This window comes from Hippocampus comes, unplaced genomic scaffold, assembly GCF_001891065.2.
Source record: "Hippocampus comes isolate QL1 unplaced genomic scaffold, H_comes_QL1_v1.1 scaffold7, whole genome shotgun sequence".
NCBI lineage: Eukaryota > Metazoa > Chordata > Actinopteri > Syngnathiformes > Syngnathidae > Hippocampus > Hippocampus comes.
The window spans coordinates 1723180-1744245 of record NW_017842060.1 but is presented as its reverse complement, the minus strand read 5'-3'; the positions used below and the strand labels follow the sequence as shown (position 1 = coordinate 1744245).

Sequence of the window (21066 nt, the reverse complement as noted above, 5' to 3'; positions counted from 1 at the left end):
TATATGAGACGCTGTGTTTTTAATCCACACAGGACATGCAGTTGCTCTCCAAAGTGGACGCCAGTCTGGATGTCAATCGAGCTCTTCTGCGATCAGAAGCAAAAAACTTTACTGAAGTGGCCACCCTCACCTGCAGAGGTCAACTTCTCTTTTGAGAAGCCACCGCATTTCCGTCTTCAACTGTTTATTATACATATATATATATATATATATATATATATGAGACGCTGTGTTTTTAATCCACACAGGACATGCAGTTGCTCTCCAAAGTGGACGCCAGTCTGGATGTCAATCGAGCTCTTCTGCGATCAGAAGCAAAAAACTTTACTGAAGTGGCCACCCTCACCTGCAGAGGTCAACTTCTCTTTTGAGAAGCCACCGCATTTCCGTCTTCAACTGTTTATTTACCGCGCCGTGTCTGTACGTGATTCTAGGTTCGATGTCAGGCCACGGAAGCAAGTGTGTCAGTCCTATCAGTTTAAAGGTTCTCGGCAACCAGATGACCCACAACCTGGCTGGATTTCATGTCGCACACCGGTAAGAGTGTGACACGTTGGACAATTTGGTGAAGTCCATTCTGTCCGCAGATCCTTCAAAAGAGTTTTAGATGATTTATCAAACACGAATTATCCTTCAAAATGTCAGTGAAGCCTTAAATCTGCTATTCAGAGGTCTTCAAAATACCTGCATGGTTTTCTGAGGTTTTTAGTTTATTACAATAACCGCGACCTTGCGTGGTTGGGGGGGGGGGGACCTCTAGAAATGATTCAGTCATAAAATGCTCAGTCAGAAACCTGCCAAAGGGGCAATGTACCATCGATCACGTTGACGACAGCGGCTCCACTTTGCACGCTGGAAATCGACGGGACTGCTATTTGAACCCGTTCTTCATACGTGCCTGTAGGTGGCGCACGGAGGACCTTTCCAGCCTTTTCCAAGTCAAACAAAAAAACCCCGAGCAGGTGGACTTGTGGCTGACCAACCCATTCACGCTTCCACTCACGGTGACCAGCGCCAGCCTCTCCCGCCAACTCCAAGGAGCCATGAAGGTACGCCATTTCCAAAAAGAAACTAGATTTTTATAAAGGAACCCTGGCAAAAAAGATGACTTCCAGAGCTGCCGTAACTTGTAGTCATTTTTTTTCTGTCGCCCTCTTCCAACCAGGTGGTGAACTTCCACAGCCCGCTGACGGTGCCGCCGGGCTGTTGGCCCGTGTTGTCCCTGCAGTTCTTCAACCGGGCGCTGCCGGCCAGCCACTCCTTCACCCTCAGTCTGCACACCCGACTGGGCGCGTCCATGCGCCTCCCTCTCTACTTCCACACCGACCCATCCAAGGTAGGAAAACACAAATGCGCCGCCACGCTGGGTGAATGCACATTAAGCTGTGTGATTCCGCCATTAGAAGCATCGAAATAATTGCGTCGGTTATTTCAAGATGATTTTGTTGTCTACAATCTCAGCAGGGAGACTCGGAGTTTGAGTCGAAGCAAGAGTGCGGACGACCGTGCCCGCTTCAGTTGTCCGAAGCAGGTGAGATGTCCAAAACAACTCCTCACCAAATAACAGATATCTGTTGTCTTGTTGACAATTCCTTGAATTGTCCCCCGGCCCAGGACGCTCGGAGTGGCAGCGCACGCTTCTCCCGGACTTCTCTCGCTCGTCTTGGACGGTGGACAGCAAGCTGGCTGGCGAACTCTTCTCTCGATGGCAGAACCATCTTGACAAGCTACCTTGCAGGTCGGTCTCAAAAAAAAAAGGGGGGGGGGGCTAAAGGCACCGCGCGACGACTCGATTGAGTTGTCCTTTATTTTGAGCTCTGGCTTCAACAGCGTTTAAAATTTTTCGTGATTTTGTGATTGTTTGTTTTTTCTATTGTGCACGGTGTCCGTTCTCATGATAGCTTGTACATCTTCTCAGGTGGCCCAGACTCCCCACGGAGACATCTTCGCCCCTGGATTTTGGTGCCACGCCCATTAATGAGAGCAAGGTGAGCGAGAACGCAGTTGCCGAGGACAGCGTCATTTTTCAGCAAAAAATGAAATGTAATGTGTGTCTGTGTAATTTAGGTGAAAACGTTGCTGCTAAAGAACCCTTCCCCGTCTGTGGTTTCGGTGGAAGTCCAGATTCTTTCCCTGTACCCTTCCCCACTTGGAGCTTTGGACCTTCTCACCAAATGGTACAGTAGGGGGGGGGGCATTTAGGGTTGTATTTTAGTTTGTTTTATTCTTTTGGGGACGAATATAAATCTTGTCTACACGGAGTGAATGTTTTTGGTATTACAGGTTTAACATAAGCCCCCTGGCGGTCAACATCAGCACTGCGGAGTTCTCACTGTTGAATGCACCCCGCAAGGTGAGTTAAATTTATATATTTTTTTAAACCCAACATGATTCCTTGGCAACTTGCTGCATATTTTGAAGGCGAGCGAGGATGCAGAGGCCGTGAAGGGTGAGGGTGTCCTGCGCTTGCTGCTCCAACCGTGGGAGTCCCGGGAGGTCGCCGTGGTGTTCACGCCATCCGAACACAAACCCACCACCACCATCCTCATCATCAGGTAAACGGCCTGATTTTGTGCCATTGGGATGATCCAACCGAGAGAATTGAAAGATCTGAAATTGGATTTTCAACAAGTCTCAGCGCGTACGCTTGCGTCCGTTTTCAGGAACAACCTGACCGTGTTTGACATGGTCACGGTGAAGGGCTACGGAGCCAAAGAGCTGCTGAGGGTCGGGGGCAAGCTGCCCGGTCCGGGCGCTTCCCTGCGCTTCAACGTCCCTCAGTCCACGCTGATGGAGTGCAGAGATGGTGAGGCCTTCAATACCTTTGTTTTCGTCATTGTGAGCGAATGGCTAATCACGTTTCAATCGCATCTCCAGCGGGCCTGCGCGGGAGCAGCAAGCCGCTCTTTGCCATCCGCAAAAGCTTCAAGGTGGAGAACGTCGGCGAGCTTCCGCTCACGGTCACGTCCATGAACGTCAACGGGTACAAGTGTCAGGGCTTCGGCTTCGAGGTGCTGCAGTGTCGCTCCTTCAGCCTCGATCACAACGGCTCCTCGGAGATCATCGTTGCGTAAGTCCCACTGGTCGCGGCTTCTCAGTTTTGTTTTGTTCCCCTCCCCCTTACACTGCTTTTAGGTAGGGCCAGGTCATATGGCCTGAAGATCAAATCTCTTCTTTAAAAAAAAAAAGAAAAAAAAGAAAAAAATGATAATGAAAAATCTAATTTGGATTTTGGTTTATTTCATCAAAAAACAAACAAGCTTTGATTTTTTTTTAAACTGATATAAATAGCATCAATTTACAGATAAAGTAAAGATTTTTTTTTTTTTTTTACTTTTAGATAATGCAAAAATAAAACAAGTGCTTCCTTCAAGAAAATGTCCCTGTTTGTAAAAACATCGAAGGAAGCACAATCTTTGAAGTCCCTATCCTGTGGAAATTAGTCATCAAAATGTTGTGTCAACAGCCATGCAAAATTTAAGCAAAAATAAATAAATAAATAAAAATAAAAGATGCTGCTATACATTTGAGCCCTGAAAATATGGAAAATGGCCAGAATACACTTCACCAGGCCGTCATGGGGTTAAGGCCTCTGGTCACAGCACGGAGAGCCCCGTGACGAGAGACGCCAGCCACCAGCTAGCTCGCGAGCTAGCAGGCTTGGATGGTCAGGTTTTGATGTCGTGGGTGAGGAGGTTTCATGCCCAAGGCCCGCCGGGTGCCGTTTTAGCCACGCCCCCAGAAATCTTCACCATGTTGTTAGCGCAAGCAGTGGACGTCTTCACGGGCAAACGTAAAAGTGACCCGGGTGAATGAGACATGTTCTCTTGCTCTCCCCTCCAGGTTCACGCCTGACTTCACCTCGTCATGGGTGATCCGCGACCTGGTGCTGGTGACATCTCGCGGCACCGCCTTCCCGTTCACCCTCAACGTCACGCTGCCCCACCACATGTTGCCCCTGTGTGCCCAGGTGGTGCCGGGCCCCAGCTGGGAGGAATCCTTCTGGGTGGTCACGCTCGTCTTCACCTGGTCAGTGCCCGCAACTGTCAAGTTACTACTTTACATTTCGGTCTGCTATAAAAAAAAAGAAAAGAAAAGTTGTAAGTTGCGTCACTTGTTACTCAAAGAGGAAAATATTTGACAAGAAATACAAAACTGAATCTAAAAATCATAAAATATGAAATTATTTAAGAATTGTCGAAAAAAATGACAAAGACCAAAGGAGAGAAATATTGACCACGAAAGGATGAATAAGTAACAACAAAAACCTATTTTTCAAATATGAATGAAAACAACACAAAAATTTAAATACTAAATATTAAACAATCGGATTAAAAACATTTGAAAATAATCAAAAGGCCACTTGGGAAATTCTAAAATATTCCTGACAAAAATACAAAATACTAAGAAATAAAGCAAATAGTGTGAAGGGGAAAAAAGATCATGATTTGCTAAAATCAAGATCAATTGTTACGCCAATGTATTAGCAAAAAAAAACCAAATCTTTGCTCTTTATTAAAAGGGCTGCGATTGCACCTGTTAGGGGTCATCTTTGCAGCATCTCCTTGTTCGGCGTGTGCTTGATGGCCTTCCATCAGGCGCAGTATATTCTCAGCGAGTTCTCCATGCCCGCCATCCGGAGCAGCCACAACTCAAATTTGTCCCGAGACAACGGCCCCGTAAACAACATCACCCCCAACGGCGTCAAGTATACTTTTTTTTTTCTTTTCCTCTTATCTTGATTATGCAGAACAAATGTTCTTGACGTCCTGAAGTTTTGCCTCCTCCGTCTCCCCCAAGTAAACCCAAGGGCAGCTGTAAGAGCTACGTGGACACCTGCCACACGTCGGATAAAGGCAAAGGCCGCGGCTCCCCGGCGCTGTCCAACAGGCCCGCTCAGCGTCCTCAGTCGTCCAAGAAGAGCTCCTCCGGCGCCCCGTCGCAGCCCCAGAAGAAACACAAGGTGTCCCTGTACTACAGCAAGTACAAGCCCGGCGGGTGGGCTGCCGCACATCCCGCGCCGATGGACGAACAGCACGAGGAACCGGTCCCCGAACCGCCTCTGACACCGGACCCCGACGTATGCGACAACAACAATGAACCGTCATTTGTCAGCGAGATGGCTAAAAAGGCGGCGGCAGACTTTCAAGCTGAAGAGAGCGTGCCGGCAGCGGTTATGTTTCCTGTGGAAATTCCTGCCGGCTTCCCGCAAAACGTCGCGCTCAGGCCCGGGCCCAGACCGGGCCTGCTGCTGTGCAAACCGATGGAGATGAGTCACGCCGGACGCTACGAACCCGCCGTGGTGCCCGACGCCGAGCTACAGGTCAGCACGTTGCGATTAGCTCTTCTACTTGAGATTAAAATAGATTTTGGCATCAAAGACAGAGCAAGGATTTGCTCGGCATTTTGTACATTTGCGTTGTCTCGTCAAAAGCAAGCATGCTCAAAAAATGCAAACATGTACAAGTATTCAAATCGCATAGTTTAGCTCTTCGAGCGCTAGCTCAATGCTAATGCTAACACATCATGGGAAACGCACATAGCCCTTTCAGTCATTGATTTTTGAATACAAACTGTGGAGCAACACGTTTGGCATTCGATTGAAGAGTAGTTAGCTGGGTATTTTCTGTCCTCTGTGAGGAGATAAGCAAGCTGGGAGGAACTGAAAATTCCAGACGTCAGTATTTCGGTCTGTCTTGTACTGGCCCCATGCTGCCAAGGCAGTTCAGCAGCATGACTACAACTCGGTTGATGCAAGAGTGGGACAAAAACGATTTCATTATTTGGGGTTGTATTGAATTATGTTATGACTCGCAGAGTGGAGTTAACAAAAGGCTCTTTCCCTAAAATGTGGGGAAAAAAATCCAAATATATCAACAATACAGAGGGTGCTGTTTGAAGGAAAAAAACACAAATAAAAACAAATACCCATTTTAGAAAAAACAAAACTTTCACACTAGATAATTCATCATTTCTAATGCTGCTCTACAGTGCCAATCATAACATTGTTGTTGTTTTCTGTTGCAGTTACGGGAAGACGACAAAGGGCCAAAGAAAAAGGCAGCGGTTGCAGACCCGGGCAGTAGTAGTAGCAGTAATAGTAATAGTAGTAGTAGTAGTAGTAGTAATAATAAGGGAAAGAAAAGTCGCCGGAAGACGGACGTCTCAAGGTAGGACACTAGTCATTTTTGTGTCTTCTTCCTGTGATCACAGCCCTATTCCTGTCTAATTGCCTTGATTGTAACACCCCACTCACCCACTTCCAGCGTTCCAGAGCAGAAAGCGCTGCTGCTTCCAGAGAGGGTGCGAGAGCCCGACTGGAGCGCGGCAGACCGAAACCCGGCGGCGTCCCGCAATAAGAGCCGCTGCTGCAACACCATCGCGCCGGACGCGCCCAAACCGGGACTGCGCACCGACAACTCCATCAGACAGAACGGTGGGCAAAGCTCCTCTTCCCGCACACGTGGTCGGGCCTTGAATTTCTAAACCCCGACGGATGCTTTGTTCGGATTCCAGCTGCTGCGTGTCCTGCCCGCAGTCGGCGAAAGTGCGTGGCCGAGCGGCGCGCGTGCGAGTCCGGCTCGGACTCAGGAAGCTCATCGGGCAGCGTGCGGGCCAGCAGGGGGAGCTGGGGCAGCTGGAGCAGCACCAGCAGCGTGGAGGGTGACAAGGAGGCCAGACACGCCTGCGCTACCTCGTCCAGAAAAAGTACGAAGGCCAACGTTGGATCCTGACCATTTAAATCCGAGTATAAGTCGGAAGTATTCAACTCTTCCGAACACGTCTCACTTAATCCATCTGCTTTTGAGTATCTTCGGTGCAGCGTCGGACCAAACGTTGCCGTGTGAACGGGGCTATAGACTTCTTCGAATACTACTTGCGCCCCAGCAAGTTTCTGTTATACTCGTCCTCAGCACAGTGAGGCGGATGTGCTAACCAGATGCGCCTCGTGCCGTCGTCCTTTTTTTGTAGAGGACAAAGAATATATGCCTGCCAATATTGGTCCGGTAGCGTTCTACATTTGTGTTCAAATGCCCGTTGCTTAGAGTTGTAAATCAACAACTGATGCTAACATTAGCATATCAATGGCCAATTCGAATACACGTTAGTGAAGGCCATTCCTAAGGCACCGTTGTTTGTTTGAAATTAACGTGAAGTAGTCTTTGTTTGATGTTTACTTTGACAGGCGATTTCATCCAGCAGCAACATTTGTCACAGATCTTTTGTTTTTTTCCCTCCCCAGGGGACCCCATGCAGTATAGCACTTACACCACAGAGCGAGACGCCTACCAGCCTGCAAACGCCAACTGCAAACCCCTCAAGTAATTGGACGATTCTCCTCTTTTCACACTGGAAGTCACTCCTCACACTTTTCCCATTTCACTTGTTCACCACACGTTCCGCCCGGCAGTGCCTACCGCAAAGACCAATGCCAAAGTCCCGATCCGGCCGTGTCCAGCTTCGCCCCGACCTTTGCCGCTGTCGCCGCAGGTGTGGAGCGGAACACAGGTGACCATTCTCCCCCCGCTACCAGCCAAAGAAATGAAGTTCTGGATGTTGAAAATCTTTGGGTGCTGAGTTTTATTGTCCCCCCCCCGTCTGCAGATCTGACAGGCCACTTCCTGCCCGAGGAGACATGGTCGGCACCCTCGGTCCCGCTCACCAACGAGTTCCGGTACAACACCACCACTGCCGACGCGCTGCCCTTCATACCGCAGACGACCCCGCCCAGGCCGTATAACGGGTACGACGGCGGGGAAAAAGTATTCAGATATGAAATGAGAAAATCATCCATTCTAAAGCATCAAAACTGTTCTTCGATGAAATTGCACAAATACTAGAAAACAAAAAACTTCCATACAGTGTGTGGTATAATAAAAATCAGGGTTGTGTTTACGCTCGCAGGTTTGCATGGAGAAGCGGCAACAACCACTGCGGTAATCCCTACGCCTACAGCGAGGAAGGCAACTATATCGGTATACGAGCAATTCAACTTCCACCTTGTGCACTGCCGCCAATGAGCGCCATCCTCATTTTTCCCTGTGTGTGGCAGGAAACGCGGCGTTCCCGGCGGGATTCCCCCATCAGGAGTGCCACGGCGTCCCCCCCGCCAGTCAGGCGGGCTGGAGGGAGCAACACGCCCAAGAATCCCCCTCCACTTGGGACTCGGCCGCCTGCGTGGGCACCAAGGTGACTGACGAGCTTTCCATGTGTTCTCATCATTTACAGTTCTACCTCCACTTTAGACTTGCTTTTAAAAATAATTTAAAACAAAAAAAAAAAATAGTTTGGTCCATCCCAAACGAGTCTGGAAGTAACCCAGAAGACCAACCAATTACCGCGCACGTTTGCATTTCTTGTACTTCCCCCTGGTGACGTAACACACACACACACAGCAGTAGGAGGGGCACAATCAATGCGTAAATCATGATGCGCACTCTGCTTAATTCCCTGCATTTGATTATATTTATTTTATGACTGTATATTTTGGTAAAGAACAGTGCTATTTTGCCTCTTTAAAACACATTACAAGTGTTTTTCTTGGTGTTTTGTGAGGTGCCGGAGTGGAATGATGACTTGTGTATTCCTAACCATATTTGGTCATGATGATATTTCGTCATGTTTTTGCCGGTATATGACCACATTTGGTCACTCGCAGAATATGATCATCTACCAGCAAAAAAATTGACATGAAACCTAGGAATTATGCCAAAATATTACTGGGAGGGGCGACGATGAATCGACTGGCTCATTTCATCAGCCCATGTTACCTGTTTTAAAATATGAATAAATCGAGCACTTTTTTTGCAGAAGTGTTTTTTTTTAACTTAAAAAAGATAAAGGTAGTTTCATTCGAACATGCAGCGGCCAATATTTGCTGGTTTTTCTCTCTGTTGTTAAACAAAAGAGCAAAGTACAGGCAAATGTGCTTGTATAGGTTCAATTATTTTTTTTCACAGCTTACTTCTTAAGACCAAGATAATGACATTTCAACAAAACATTCCCCCAAAGCAATTTGTGAAAAATAAGAAATATAATTTGCCAATATTTGCCTTTTCTTCACTCTGTTGTCAAACCAATGAAGGGCAAAATATTGGATTCATATCTTTGTTGTCGTACTAATCATTACGGAAGCCTAAAAAGAAGCTATTTAACATATTCATGATAAGTTTATTCTGCGAAATTTTTGGAATCAGCATCGGCCTCCAAATATCCATGATGGGTCGGGCCTTAATAAAAAATTGTAACCAAACAATTTGTTGTCATATAACAAGAATAACTGTGTTGACTTCCGATGCGCTTGAATTAACAATCGGTCGTTGGTCAGCCTTTCTTCCCAGGCACCCGCAGCCTGTCACCCATGTCCAGCCTCTTCGGCTCCATCTGGACGCCGCAGAGCGCCCCCTACCATTACCACGGCCACCTGCAGCACGAACGCTCGGCGCCCATGTCGCCGGCGTCGCCCGTCACGCCGCCACACTCGCCATTCGCCCGAGAGTCGGCGGAGGCGCCCGTGTGCGGCGTTGCCGGCAGCGGCGGCGGAGGAGGCGGCGTCCCGTTCTCGAGCTTCAACCCTTTCGGCCCGCACATGAACCTGGACATCTGGAACTCCTCATCCAACCGCAGCTCCAACTCGCAGCTTTCAAACGACTCGGGCTACTGCGGCGATGTTTAATAAGAAAGGAGAAAAAAAAAGCATCACGATAATTGCAAAAACATATAGAACATGGCTATATACCACCAAGTTAAAAAAAAAAAGTTATTTTATCAATAATGGGGGAAAATGTGAATATTCCTTTTCTTTTATGTTCCCATTTTCAAACGTTGTGGACATTTGTTGTATATTTTTCTAGATGTTTTGCAGTTTTGATCATAGAAAATTAAAAACAAGGTTTTGTACTTGAACAATGTCCCATTTTTATTGCATCCTTTTTTTTTTTTTTATGATTACTTCAGTTGTTTAAAAGAAAATTAGCCTTGCAGGAATGTTTTACTACAGAAATATTTTGTACTGCAAAATGTAAAATTGTAAAAATATAATTTTTTTTTACGAGTTAAATACTTTGAAAAGAATCGCAAAAGTGAAGCGAAAAAAAGTCTTGAACCTGTCCTAATTTCACCTCATTTTTATTTTGGTCATTTATTTATTGTCTTCAAAATCAACATGCAACATTTAATCACCAAGTATTCATACAATATGTCATAATTTTTTTAAGTCACAAAAGTGGGAAGGAGATGAAAATTTTCCTTTTTTGATCTTAAAATAAAAACCTTTGTATCTTAAAAATGGGAAAAAAAACTAACATTGTCATGTTTTTAAGCAATTTTTACTTTTTATACAAAACCCCCACCGACATTTCTATAAGTCTAAATTGAAAAAATATGACTGAATAGTGTTGCATTGAATGTGACTTCTGTTTAATACTGTATTTGTGGTACAAAAGTGGTAAAAGGCCAAGCTTAGCGTTACCCACTAACCGCCACTTGGTGGCAGTAACAGCCTGCACCCGCCCTCCTGTTGCCACCCCCATGATGTCTGTCAGCCGTCTTTAATTGGTGAGTAGTTTTTACTTTATTGTACTTTGAATCTTGATTTGAATTTGACTTTGTTTAGTACCGAAATCCTCCTCTGACTTGTGATATTGTCCCTCACAGACTTCAGACCGAATGTAGAAGCGTCGAGTCTCCCTCTCCCGGCCATTGGAAAGAATGCAGGTACCTGAACACGTTTTATGTTTTGGAGGAGTGGCGGGGTTCTCTCAAACTTAACTTGAGTTTTGTGTGTTCAAGTGATGTGCATATCCTAAATCTGTATCATCAGCCAATTTCTGGGGACATAAATCACATAGTTTTAACAAAATGGTACAAAGAATAGATTTGCTTAATCCTGGTAACACAAATGAGAAACTAACATGATCTAGTCATGGCTAAACATGTTTTCAGTTGTTGCGGGGATCTACATCTGTTACATTTGGGTATCATAAATTCCGTGAACTTAACAGAAATTGTAATCAAGATGGGACTTAATATTGACAAAAAAAATTAGACACTCAATTGACTTTTTTGGTTTCAACATGCATTATGGGGACCTAAAACTGTCACTTTTGTGGGGGTCATACATCTCAACACCTTACTAGGAAGAAAAAAAAAAAAGATTTGTCAAAGGTTTTTGATGACGAAGAAACGATAACGTGCTTTTAAAGCGATGGAAAAATCATGACGTCTGCACATTTATGTGCATGTGTGTGTGCATAGCGCTCGTGTGGCTAAAAGAGCGTGTAATTTGCGATCAGGCTATGGAGTGCCGCCATATTGCCGCTATTGATCTTGAGGCCTAAAGTCAACACGGAAGCCAGGATACTGAGGACCAGGGGTGGCCAGGCGGGGGTCTTGATAACACACAAATGCGCGCGCACACACACACACACGCACAAATACAGCACATGCACATCAACAGAATGTAATTGACTTGTGTGGATTTAGTGGCACTTCGAATGACGCTTTATGGCAAAGCAAAGCATTTGTTTCTGTTGGAAGGTCCGAAAATATCAGTTTGCGTTTAAATATGCAGTGTACCAATAAAGTATCCCTAAAAATGAGGTATGACTATATCAGTGCAGGAAATTATCCAAAATGAGTCAGCAAATGGGCATTAAATCAATATTATTGTTTTGTGAATTTAAAAAAAAAATCTGTCGGAATAATTAGACGAATCTAACAATAAATGAACAGTGTCTATGTCTAAATCAACAACTGTAGAAAAAAATAAAACTAATTATTGTATAATTCCATTTGCATGATGTCATAAATAATTACAGTATATTTTCTTAATATTAAACACTATGTTGATTTAAAAAAAAATAGACAGTGTAATATGTATAACGTTGTACCACAACATTCATCTTAAAATGTTTCAACGTGAAACCTTTCTTACATCACCAAATCGCTTTTTTTTCTTCCTCATCAAAAATGTTTTCTCATACAACGGAAAATATTACATTGCACTGTTTCGCATGTTGGGGGCCATGCACGGGGCTATTTTTTGCCTCTCTTTAAAAGTCAAAACGGCGTGAAATTAAATTTTACGCTCCTTTTATCCTTTAACTACTCTCATAACCCAACATGTGTTTATCTACGTGTGTGTGTGTGTGTGTGTGTGTGTGTGTGTGTGTGTGTGTGTGTGTGTGTGTGTGTGTGTGTGTGTGCGCGTGTGTGCGTGCGTGCGCGCCAACTTTCCATGGTGCCCCTGGCAGAAGCTCCATTAAGGTGCAGACCCCCTTCCCTGTTGCCAGGCGCTAAAGTAAATTTAAGATTGTTTGACCAACACAAATATTTACGCACACACACACACACACACACACACACACACACACACACACACACACACATACACACAAAACGCAGGCACGCAGACGCACACGCCTCACACAGCGAGGCGTATATATACCGTCAGCATTTTTGACAGACCAGTCATCACTCACTACAATGGCGACGGGCGTCCTGCGAAACTTCCAGCTGCGGGTGGCGTCCCCAGCTTACTTCCACCCGGAGGAGGAAGAGGAGGATGAGGAAGAGGAGGAAGAAAAGGGGTCCAGTGATGAAGATGAAGAGGAGGACTCCTCAGACCCCCGGGTCTCGTCAGACCCGCAGGACGCCACCGAGCGTCTGCTGAGGTTCGCCGACATCATCAGCCGAGACGTCCGCCGATATTTCGGGCGGCGCGAGGCGCAGGTCGTCTCCGGCGAGGGAGCCGCTGCCGCCGCTGGGGGGCGCCCACATTACGACGACCCGCCAGGGCTGGCCAGGGAGGTGAGGGAAGGGACCCCAAAGGCAGTGGACAAGGGGCACCCCTCCTCTGAACTGGGTCCCCTGGCCGAGCTGTTTGAGTCCCGGGGTAAAGACCAGGGCCGCCCCATGAATGCCAGGCACCTGCCGCTCAGTTTCTGGACCGAGCCGGACCCTTACGATGGGGACGCCTCCCCACAGGACACCCACATGAACTACAGCCTGCACACTCTGGAAAACTCCCAACCAGACTTTAGTGACCTGCTGGCCAACTGGGACCCCAATCCGTACGACGCGAACATGTTAGATTGACAAAAAAAAAAAAAAAAAAAAAAATCAGTTTCTTGGTGGCATTTTATCAGCATCACTGTCACGAATTGTCACAAAGTTTCCAAAATAAACTAAACAAGTGTAATTAATGAGTGAAAAAATTAAATGTTAACATTTTCTACTAATTTGCATTCAATGTCCGCTTTTTTTTTGTGGGTCTACTCACGATTCGAGTGATAACCAAATTTCCTGCTATTAAATCAAACTGTCTTTGGGGCTGAATTATTTCTAAAACTTTGAAGGGCGCATCAGAGCCAATATAGCATCTTCAACCCAAAATGGTCGACCTCTCGAGACTTTTTCGTGGGTCTACTCATGCTCGACATCGCTGTCAAACTTCATGTTGCCAAGTGAAGTTGTCTTTGGGGCAGTGGCGTTATCAGCATTTGACGGTGACGTGGGAAAAAGACATCACGCCGCAAGTGTTTGCTTTGCCACATGTGGCACATGCCAAAGAATTCATTCATTTTTGCAAGCGCGCATAACCTGGTGAGAATTTAGTTGAGTTTTTGTGGTCCTAACATGACGGCCACTCTAGAACTTAGTGAGAAAAAAAGGGCGCTGGAAAATTTGAAAAAAAAATCAGCTCCTGACACAATTTTCACAAACTGACAGGAAATTTGGTGTCTGTCATTACAGGACGCACGAAAAAGTCTCACGGACCATTCACCAAAAGAATTCCAGAGCTAGGACTATGACAAAAAAAATGGACCTGAACACCAGTTTCGGGAATCGACATGAATGAATGAATGTCTGTCTATCATAACAGGACCCACAAAAAAAGCCTCAAGGGTCCATGCTGGGAATTGAACGGGAAGTCGATCTATTTGGTTTGAAGCTGATATTTTGGGGGGAATTCCAGAGTTTGGAATATGAAAAAAAAATCAGCTCCAGACACCAGTTTGATAGATTTCACATGAAACTTGTCTCCATGAAGTATCTGTGATAACCAGACACACGAAAAAGTCTCAAGGACTCATTCCCGGAAAGGAACTGGAAGTGAACCGATTTGGTTTTAATTTCAAGGCGGGACGATGAAAAAAAAGTGATAAAGAAGATGAAGGCTCAAGGAAAGCAGAAATATGCAAAATATCACTTGGCAAAGAAAAGATGATCAGCCAGTTTTGCTCCTCTGGGGCAACTTTTCATGAGAGGGAACAAAAAAAAAAAAGAGAGAGCACTGCTGGAGTGCACCTGATTGGCTGAGAAGGCCAGGCCAGTAGAATTCTGCCACACGCTCTCTCGAATGTTGTCAAAAAGGGTACAAACGGGACCCGCGGCTCCCACACGACCAGCTAAAATGAGGACGCCAACGTTGGTGCTCACAGGCCTGTTGCTGCTGCTGCTGGCGTCCGGCCGGGCCGACGACAAGCATGGTGAGACTGAAAGCGCCACGGAGAAGAGCCCCCGAGATGCCCGGGAGGAAGTCGAAGAAGCGCCCAAGAATGAGAAGGGCAGCGAAATCCGGGAGGACAACAACGTGATGGTGCTCCATGGCAACAACTTTGCCAGGGCGCTCAACCAGACTGCCTTTTTGCTGGTGGAATTTTGTGAGTAGCAAACGCGCACAAATGCACATTCAATCATTGAGGCAGTTTTCATTATTTTAACCCCCCCCCCCAAAAAAATGGGAGTGTTTTAAATTTTATTTTTCTATTTTTTATTACTTAAAATAAAAAATATTCTTATAATGTTAAAGTGTTTGAAGAAACACAATGACTTTGAATTAAAAATATTTTAAAATATATTTTATATTCATTTGTATTTTTTAAAATTCTGTGAAAAAACTTGATTATATTTTTTACTTATATTGGGAATTAATCTCCAAGTATTTAAACAATTTCCCCCATATTTGAAATTAATTTATTTTACAAAAAGCATCCACATTTTTGTTCAAAGGAATTAAATACAAATCTTTCGCATCAATAAAGAAAATCAAAACCAAAACATTATTAGATTGATAATACAATATTCTCATAAAAAAATGACAATTCTGTTTTGCCAAACATGGATTATTATTCCATAAAAAAAACTACATTACAAAAGAAAAATCTAAATGTTACCATACGGCTCAATTTTTTTGAACCTGCAATATTCTGCTTCATGGCAATCTGGGGAAAAAAAAATCTCTTTTAAGAATACTGATGCAGATTGTTGAAGTATCGACTAAAGTGCAACTTTTATTATTATTCTAATAATGTGTAGCGTAACGTTGCTTTTCAGTTTGTATTAAAATAAAAAAAAAAGATATGTTTTCACATGAATATTGTTCATCTTAGTATCTGGAGCTACTTGTTGTATTTTTTAAAATTCTGTGAAAAAACTTGATTATATTTTTTACTTATATTGGGAATTAATCTCCAAGTATTTAAACAATTTCCCCCATATTTGAAATTAATTTATTTTACAAAAAGCATCCACATTTTTGTTCAAAGGAATTAAATACAAATCTTTCGTATCAATAAAGAAAATCAAAACCAAAACATTATTAGATTGATAATACAATATTCTAATAAAAAAATGACAATTCTGTTTTGCCAAACATGGATTATTATTCCATAAAAAAAAACTACATTACAAAAGAAAAATCTAAATGTTACCATACGGCTCAATTTTTTTGAACCTGCAATATTCTGCTTCATGGCAATCTGGGAAAAAAATATATTTTTTAAGAATACTGATGCAGATCGTTGAAGTATCGACTAAACTGCAACTTTTATTATTATTCTAATAATTTGTAGCGTAACGCTACTTTTCAGTTTGTATTAAAATAAAAAAAAATGATATGTTTTCACATGAATACTGTTCATCTTAGTATCTGGAGCTACTTGATTTTCGGGGGTTGAATTCTCCACGTGGAAAGCGGCCCATCATCCAGATGTGCTCCAGCTTCCACTTTCCCACGTGTGCGGGGAGCAAAGTTTCAAGTTCTATCAGCAACACGCAGTCTGTTCAAAAAGTCAGCGAGTCACGTTCCAAATTTATGTTTTTTTTTAACTTTTTTTTGTTTTTTGTTGATGTTGTGGCGTGCAGACGCGCCGTGGTGCGGCCACTGCAAGCAGCTGGAGCCCGTCTTCGCCGAAGCGGCCGACAAGCTGAAGAAGGACGGGCCCGGTGTGGCCTTGGCCAAAGTGGACGCCACCGACGAGAAAGAGCTGGCCGAGGAGTTTGCCGTGTCCAGCTTCCCCGTTCTCAAACTCTTTGTCCACGGCGACCGAAAGAACCCCATTGACTTCACCGGTATGCACAAAAAAAGATGAAAAAAAAACTGTTGTAGCCTGAAGCTAAACTCGAGAATCAACACAAAGCACAAAGCCTAAGACGATAAAATAACAGCTTTTTTTTTTTTTTTTTTTTTGGATTTCTGTTGCGGTTTAATTTCAATATCAGATTAATCTGTTTGTTTTTGTTTTTTTAACCCAATTCAAATTTGTTTTAGTGTCACTTTGACTTTTTTTTTTCTTTGATGTTTTTCCTCATCGAATAAACGGCCATTTTGAATGCTTTCTCCGACTTGAAACTGACACTTTTACTTAGTTACGTGAAATTTGGTCGGCATCTCCTTCCCGAGTTGACCCACAAAAAAAGTCTCAAGAAGCCATGCCCGGAAATTCACAGGAAGTCTGCCATTTTGGGTTTGAGCGGCCATTTTGGCTTGGAAGCAGTCTTAAGATTTTTTTTTTTTTTCTCTGAAAATTGAGCCTCTGAAGCCTTTTTCACTTCAGGACTTGAAATTTGGTCCATGAGTAGACCCACAAAAAAAGCTCAACAAGCCACGTCCAAAAATTGACCGGAATTCTGCCATTTTTGGTTGGAGTGGCCATTCCAGTCATGTATCACTGTACAGAATTTTATTTGAATTTCTAATCCAGCCCCGAAGCCAGTTGGATTTAGCGACTTGAAATTTGGTCGGCATGTTTATAAAGAGTATACCCACAAAAAGCCATCCCCGAATGCACACAGGAAGCCTGCCGTTTTGGTTTTGAAGCTGCCATTTTAGTCTCCATTTCCAAAAGCATAAAACAGGAAATTCTAACAACTCCAAACTGATTCCAGGTAAGAGGACAGTCACGGGAATCATCCAGTGGATGAAACGTCGCAGTGGTCCTGGCGCAACAGTCCTGGCCAATGCTAGCTCTGCCGCCAGCTTTGTTGATGCCCACAACATCACTGTCGTGGGATTTTTCAAGGTACGCCCTCACTACGACGAGTTGATACTCTGCCGTACAGATGGATCTTCATACCCAATTTTCTCGCCCAGAGTTTAGAAAGCGACGCCGCTAAGGAGTTTTCTGAGGTGGTTATGGACATTACTGATACGGAATTCGCCATTACGACGTCTCCGGAGGTTTTCCAGGAGTATGAATTGAAATCCGACACGGTCGTGCTTTTCAAAAAGGTAAGTGCGCAACAGGGTGCTGCAAAATAAGCACAAAATGATTTGGGCGTTTAAAAAAAAAAAGAAATCAAAAAATCAACTACAAATAGTCTGGGTTATCTTTTACATTTTTGTATGTTTTTGTAATGGGTTACTGTGTCCAAAAAAATAAAAATAAATAAAAAGTCCAATTTGAAAAGGGGCCGAGAAATTAATCGGTTGGGCTCTAGTCTGAAGCGGCCATTTTGAAACATGAAATTTGGTGGGCAAGTGTATGATAAATAGACCCACGAAAAAGTCTTAAGAAGCTATACCCAAAAAGACAGAAGGAGTCCATAATTGTGATTTGAAGTAGGACCCGACCGATATAGATTTTTTTTGGATGATTCTGATTCTCGTATTTAGCAGAATAAAATTCCAGTACCTGAAAATTGTCTCATTGATTTCATGAATATATCACCAATAAAATAACTTTTTGGGGTCCCTTAAAACTTATATCAATCAAGATATTAATTACCGTATTTTGGTTTTGTTTTTTTTTTACCTCCATAACAGAGAAAAATCCGCATTTCTTATGTTGTGATGCAGTAATGTGTACCAAAAAAAAAAAAAAAAAACGGATTTGAAGTTACCATTTTGACTGAGTAGTACACCCCTCCAAAAAAGAGTTCATTAAATAACATGAAATTTGGTAGATGTCTATCATATGTAAGTAGACCCACCCAAAAAAAAAAAGCTCTGAACCCAAAAAGGCGCCAGGAGTCAAACAATGTGGGTTGAAGCAGCCATTTTGAATCAGTAGCGCACTTTTCTTCCTTTATATAAAAAAAAAAATATATAATAAAAATAATAATTTTGCACCCAATGTGGTTTTGATTGCCAACATAATCTTCCTCTCATAACTTTGCTGCTGTGAAGTGGGAATTTCTCCATTGTGAGACTATTAAAGGTTTTCTTATCTTAATTTGGGTACGTTGGATGTCTTTCATGAGTCGAGATCATGTCGGATGATTTTTGTTTTTTAGTTTGACAACGGTAGAGTGGATTACGCTCTGCCCGACGATAGCAAGCTGGACAAAAGCAATCTGACCAACTTTATCCAAGAAAACAGCTTGGATCTAATCATCCCCTTCACTAAGGAGGTAAAGACACACACACACACACACACACACACACACACACACACACACACACACACACACACACACACACACACACACACACACACGCACGCACACACGTGCGCACCCACACATACCAACACAAAATTGGCTTTGTGTTGTTTGTGTAGACGGGGGATAAAATCTTCAGCTCCAGCATTCGCCTTCACTGCCTGCTCTTCATCAACTCCACAGTGGAGAGCCACACGGCACTCGTGGACCAAGTCCGGACCGTCGCCAAGGCCTACAAGGGCAAGGTAGCCCTCGATATCTCCAACGCCCCCCCCACCCCTCCCAAAAAAAAATGTGTTGACGAAAACACAACCTGCCAAATCCCGTTGCTTTTTTTGCGCTTCCCTTCAGATGCTGTTCATCACGATCGATTTGTCGGGCGATGTGTCGTTCGTGCTTGAATTTTTCGGCGTGTCGGCGGCTGACGTGCCCACGGCTCGCATCATCAGCATGGATACGGGCAAGAAGTTCAAACTGGACACGGCGGATCTCTCCGCCGACCTGCCGCCATTTTGTCAGAAGGTTCTGGATGGTACGGCCAAGGTAACATACAAGCTAACTTACAGACGAACTCACAGACACATACATTCACTCACTCAGGCTAAATCCTAAACCCAAACACACATGCATTAACAGTCCGTTATTGTAGTACGGTATCACGCTACACAGTGGCGGCTCTTTAATTATTGTGTCAGTTCGTGATCTTTTTCCTTCAAACCTTTGCCATACACTTTCCTCTCGTCTTGGGAGACTCGGTCGGATGTATCCGACCGCTGTGCTCTTGAGTCGCGTACGGCGAGGCTGAGTGACAGTTGTTTTCTTTAAGCAAGATTAAACAAGTGCTTGTGGAAAAGTCTTTCACTCACTCACTCTCTAGCTGTATGATTGGATGCTATTGTAATCTCATTGTCATCAATTTGTTTTTGTGACGCAGCCTTACTATCGCAGTCAAGACGTGCCCGAGGACTGGAATAAAGAACCCGTTAAGGTCCTGGTGGGGAAGAATTTCGAGTCTGTTGCTCTGGATCCAGCAAAGAACGTCTTTGTGGAGTTTTGTGAGTTCCGTTGTTCTCCGTAAAGCTTCCTCAAACTTTTCAGATGTCATCATGGCTATGTGAGATTCTTATTGAGATTTCATTTAAACGGGAGAAAAAAAAAAAACATTTCAATTGCAGATGCTCCCTGGTGCGGCCACTGCAAGGACTTGGCCCCCATCTGGGACCAGCTGGGCCAAAAGTACGCCGGGCATGATGACATCATCATCGCCAAGATGGATTCCACGGCCAATGAGCTGGAGGCCGTCACCATCAACGGCTTCCCCACGCTCAAATATTTCCCCGCTGGTGGAAAGGAGGTACCGACGCACGTATTTCACCACATGTTAATGGTGATAGCTGGAGACGCGATTCGCGACTGTTGTCCTGCAGGCGGTGGAGTACTCGGGGAACCGTGATCTGGAGACATTGTCCAAGTTTCTGGACAACGGAGGAGTTTTGCCCAAGGAAGACGACGATGAAGATGATGACGATGAAGCAGTCTGTGTTCGCATGCTAACCCCAAAATTAATATTCCTTCCTAATTATCGTGATAATAATTAATGTATTTTTTTGTTTTTTGTACAGAAAGAGGGCGAGTCTTTGGAGACAGCTGCCAACACAACATCTGATAAAGATGAACTTTGATGACATTTTTCATGTTTTTAACTCAATAAAACTCCTTTGATCGGGGGAATCGAAGCCATGTATTTTTCATTTATTGCTATTCTTAGTGATGATTGTTTTATTATCATGATAGTTAATCATAATTTATTTTCGGACAGACACTGTCGAACCTCATTACAACGTACCTTGACAGACAAAACTAATCGGTACGTTATAACGCCAGTTTGTAGTCACCAGTTTCCAATAAAATGGCCGCCAAATGCAAAGTATAATACAGTTTGAACATTTGCGAATGTAAAAACATGAACGTGTAAAACAGTGTAAATATCTACATTACAAATACGTGTGTATGAAGAAAAAATGATTTTATGAGACATGAAACAAACAACTGGGACATAACCAATCTATACATTATAACGCTAGTTCGTTGGAACAATTTTTTGATAAAATGGCCGCCAACTACAAAGTATAATACAGTATGAACATTTGCAAATGTAAAAACATGAACATGTAATACAGTGTAAACAGCTGCATTACAGATACGTGAATATGAAGAAAAAAAACGATTGAATGAGACATGAAACAAACGACTGGAGCGTTCCTACCTCATCTCTGAAGATTCGGTCAGTGAGCGTTAGCCCTCCCCCGCCCCGGAGGCAACGAAGACGAAGCCAACTGTCGTCGATTTTTCGTCGTCTCGGCTGAGCTTCATTTTCGGAAGTGAGAGACAAATGCAGAC

The 21066-nt window shown here is 43.9% G+C and overlaps 2 protein-coding genes across 4 annotated transcripts in view; both read left to right on the top strand.

Moving 5' to 3' along the window:
- tmem131l (transmembrane 131 like) overlaps positions 1–9759 on the top strand; it is a 29346-nt gene extending 19587 nt beyond the window's left edge. For 2 of the 3 annotated variants that reach the window (XM_019862389.1, XM_019862388.1), the window contains exons 11-34: positions 33–138; positions 435–537; positions 905–1049; positions 1166–1336; positions 1462–1531; positions 1615–1738; positions 1919–1988; positions 2068–2177; positions 2284–2353; positions 2422–2555; positions 2664–2806; positions 2878–3070; positions 3844–4029; positions 4559–4708; positions 4801–5323; positions 6028–6170; positions 6267–6436; positions 6517–6708; positions 7244–7322; positions 7412–7509; positions 7606–7744; positions 7906–7976; positions 8054–8190; positions 9329–9759. In XM_019862389.1, the coding sequence (XP_019717948.1) occupies positions 33–138; positions 435–537; positions 905–1049; positions 1166–1336; positions 1462–1531; positions 1615–1738; positions 1919–1988; positions 2068–2177; positions 2284–2353; positions 2422–2555; positions 2664–2806; positions 2878–3070; positions 3844–4029; positions 4559–4708; positions 4801–5323; positions 6028–6170; positions 6267–6436; positions 6517–6708; positions 7244–7322; positions 7412–7509; positions 7606–7744; positions 7906–7976; positions 8054–8190; positions 9329–9676 (3675 nt within the window). In that variant the 3' untranslated portion in view covers positions 9677–9759. The remainder of the gene's footprint in view (positions 1–32; positions 139–434; positions 538–904; positions 1050–1165; positions 1337–1461; positions 1532–1614; positions 1739–1918; positions 1989–2067; positions 2178–2283; positions 2354–2421; positions 2556–2663; positions 2807–2877; positions 3071–3843; positions 4030–4558; positions 4709–4800; positions 5324–6027; positions 6171–6266; positions 6437–6516; positions 6709–7243; positions 7323–7411; positions 7510–7605; positions 7745–7905; positions 7977–8053; positions 8191–9328) is intronic. The other variant, XM_019862390.1, reaches the window with a different exon arrangement.
- A 4586-nt stretch (positions 9760–14345) lies between these two features.
- Positions 14346–20407, top strand: LOC109511464 (protein disulfide-isomerase-like). The gene is made up of 11 exons (XM_019862588.1): positions 14346–14666; positions 16150–16356; positions 17173–17306; positions 17378–17515; positions 18520–18636; positions 18786–18911; positions 19018–19209; positions 19601–19721; positions 19842–20020; positions 20094–20201; positions 20289–20407. The coding sequence occupies exons 1-11, from the start codon at positions 14363–14365 to the stop codon at positions 20346–20348; spliced, it is 1686 nt and encodes a 561-aa protein (XP_019718147.1). The 5' UTR covers positions 14346–14362; the 3' UTR covers positions 20349–20407.
- The last annotated feature ends 659 nt before the right edge of the window (positions 20408–21066 follow it).

Bases quoted from the DNA above. Each gene is read 5' to 3' on its own strand.
- LOC109511464 (XM_019862588.1), top strand. From the start codon at position 14,363: ATGTTGTCAAAAAGGGTACAAACGGGACCCGCGGCTCCCACACGACCA. The intron at 17,307-17,377 runs GTACGCCCTCAC...TTTCTCGCCCAG, and splicing joins CTGTCGTGGGATTTTTCAAG to AGTTTAGAAAGCGACGCCGC. The intron at 18,637-18,785 runs GTAAAGACACAC...TTGTTTGTGTAG, and splicing joins TCATCCCCTTCACTAAGGAG to ACGGGGGATAAAATCTTCAG.